Below are 1,655 nucleotides of genomic sequence, written 5' to 3'. Positions count from 1 at the left end.
GTATTAGACATGAATGGGAGAGCATTCCTATTTCTAAACTTGAGAAACTGGTCTCCTCTGTCCCCAGACGTCTGTTGAGTGTTGGAAGAAGAAGGGGGGATGCCACACAGTGGTAAAAATGGACTTGTCCCAACTTTTTTGGGATTTGTTGACGCCATGAAATTTGGAAACAACAGATTTTTCCCTTAAAATGATACATTCTCTCAGTTTAAACTTTTGATCTGTGATTTGTGTTCTATTCTGAATAAAATATTAGATGTTGGCACCTCCACATCATTGCATTCAGTTTTTATTCACAATTTGTTTAGTGTCCCAACTTTTTTGGAATCCGGTTTGTATATACACATATACATACATAGATGAGACCAGTTCTTACCAATAAAAAGCATTGAGTGCTTCCTGGCAAATTTCAGTCCTTCGTTTCTGTCCACTTCACGGTCAGACTGAAAACACACCCGGTGGGTTAAAAAAGAAACACACAGTCAAAGTTCTGCTCACTGTCTAGAAAATAAAAAGTAGAAATAGAAAAATAAATCAGTAAAATAAGAGTCAAACCCAGAAAATGGAACCAGTCACCTCCAATGAAGGATGTACGTTTATCTCACCTTATCTATTTTGTTCCCGACCAACATTTTCACAATGTCATTACGCGTTGTGTAGGTTTCCAACTCATTCAGCCAGTTTTCAAGTTTCGTGAAGGAGTCACGTCTCGTGACATCGTAAACTGTGAAATCAAGAGCTCAACGTTAGCACAGATCCATGCCCAGACCCAGCAAAGCATCATGTCGTAGAACCAAACAGGAGAAAGGGAACAAGAGCAAAGATCCTTTTGAGTTTTGACTGATCTATTCACCGAGTATGACTCCCTGCGCGCCGCGGTAGTAACTGGGCGTCAGAGTGCGAAACCGTTCCTGCCCCGCTGTGTCCTAAACAAGACAAATAGACAAAACAAGACAACGTTTTAAGACACTGCAGTGCAGTTGTTCCTAATAAACACCCTGAACACCCGTCGTACATCATTTGTAACACAACGGCAGACACAGGTTGAAGGTTCACTATTATTTCAGCCACTGACCCATTTAGAAAACCAGGTTTTCTTTCTGCTCTCAAGCTGCTGTGAATTTCGCCGCCTCGTGGCGAAAACCAAAAACTTCATGCTCAATTATTCCAGGTATAAAATTAACGATGTTCATCAGGTCATCTGGATGGTATCTTTTTATGGCTGAGAAGCTTCATCCAAAGGACTTCTTTGAGCTTAGGAGCCAGATCAAAGAAGTCCTTTGGATGAAACGTATCAGCAAAAAAAGATACCATCCAGATGACCTGACTGAATATTGTTGGTTAAAAGTTTATGTTTTTCCTGTCAGACAAACAACATTAGGACTTACCCAAATAGCTAGTTTGGCTTTGTTCCCTTCTACTGAGAGAGTCTTCACTTTGAAGTCCACACCTTGGAGTCACGAGAACACAAAGTCACGTTAAGTTTCCTGAACTCATGTTTGTGTGTTAGCACGTTTCCTGAACTCATGTTTTTATGTTACCACGTTTCCTGAACTCATGTTTTTATGTTACCACGTTTCCTGAACTCATGTTTTGATGTTAGCACGTTTCCTGAACTCATGTTTGTGTGTTAGCACGTTTCCTGAACTCATGTT

The 1,655-nt window shown here is 40.5% G+C and overlaps 2 protein-coding genes across 2 annotated transcripts in view; both read right to left on the bottom strand.

Moving 5' to 3' along the window:
* The window catches only part of LOC119414935 (ras-related protein Rab-18), a gene marked incomplete at its 5' end in the record, with an annotated part of 4,329 nt that extends 2,879 nt beyond the window's left edge, over positions 1–1,450 (bottom strand). Inside the window, 4 exon segments of the mRNA XM_037682054.1 lie at positions 377–443; positions 606–724; positions 854–926; positions 1,389–1,450. Coding sequence (XP_037537982.1) covers positions 377–443; positions 606–724; positions 854–926; positions 1,389–1,450 — 321 coding nt within the window.
* LOC119414847 (acyl-CoA-binding domain-containing protein 5-B) overlaps positions 1–1,655 on the bottom strand; it is a 162,663-nt gene that overhangs the window by 32,904 nt on the left and 128,104 nt on the right. The gene's annotated exons all lie outside the window — the stretch shown is intronic.

The sequence above is a fragment of the Nematolebias whitei genome, chromosome 9 (genome assembly GCF_014905685.2).
Source record: "Nematolebias whitei isolate Nwh7 chromosome 9, NemWhi1, whole genome shotgun sequence".
NCBI lineage: Eukaryota > Metazoa > Chordata > Actinopteri > Cyprinodontiformes > Rivulidae > Nematolebias > Nematolebias whitei.
This window is presented reverse-complemented; position numbering and strand designations above follow the sequence as displayed.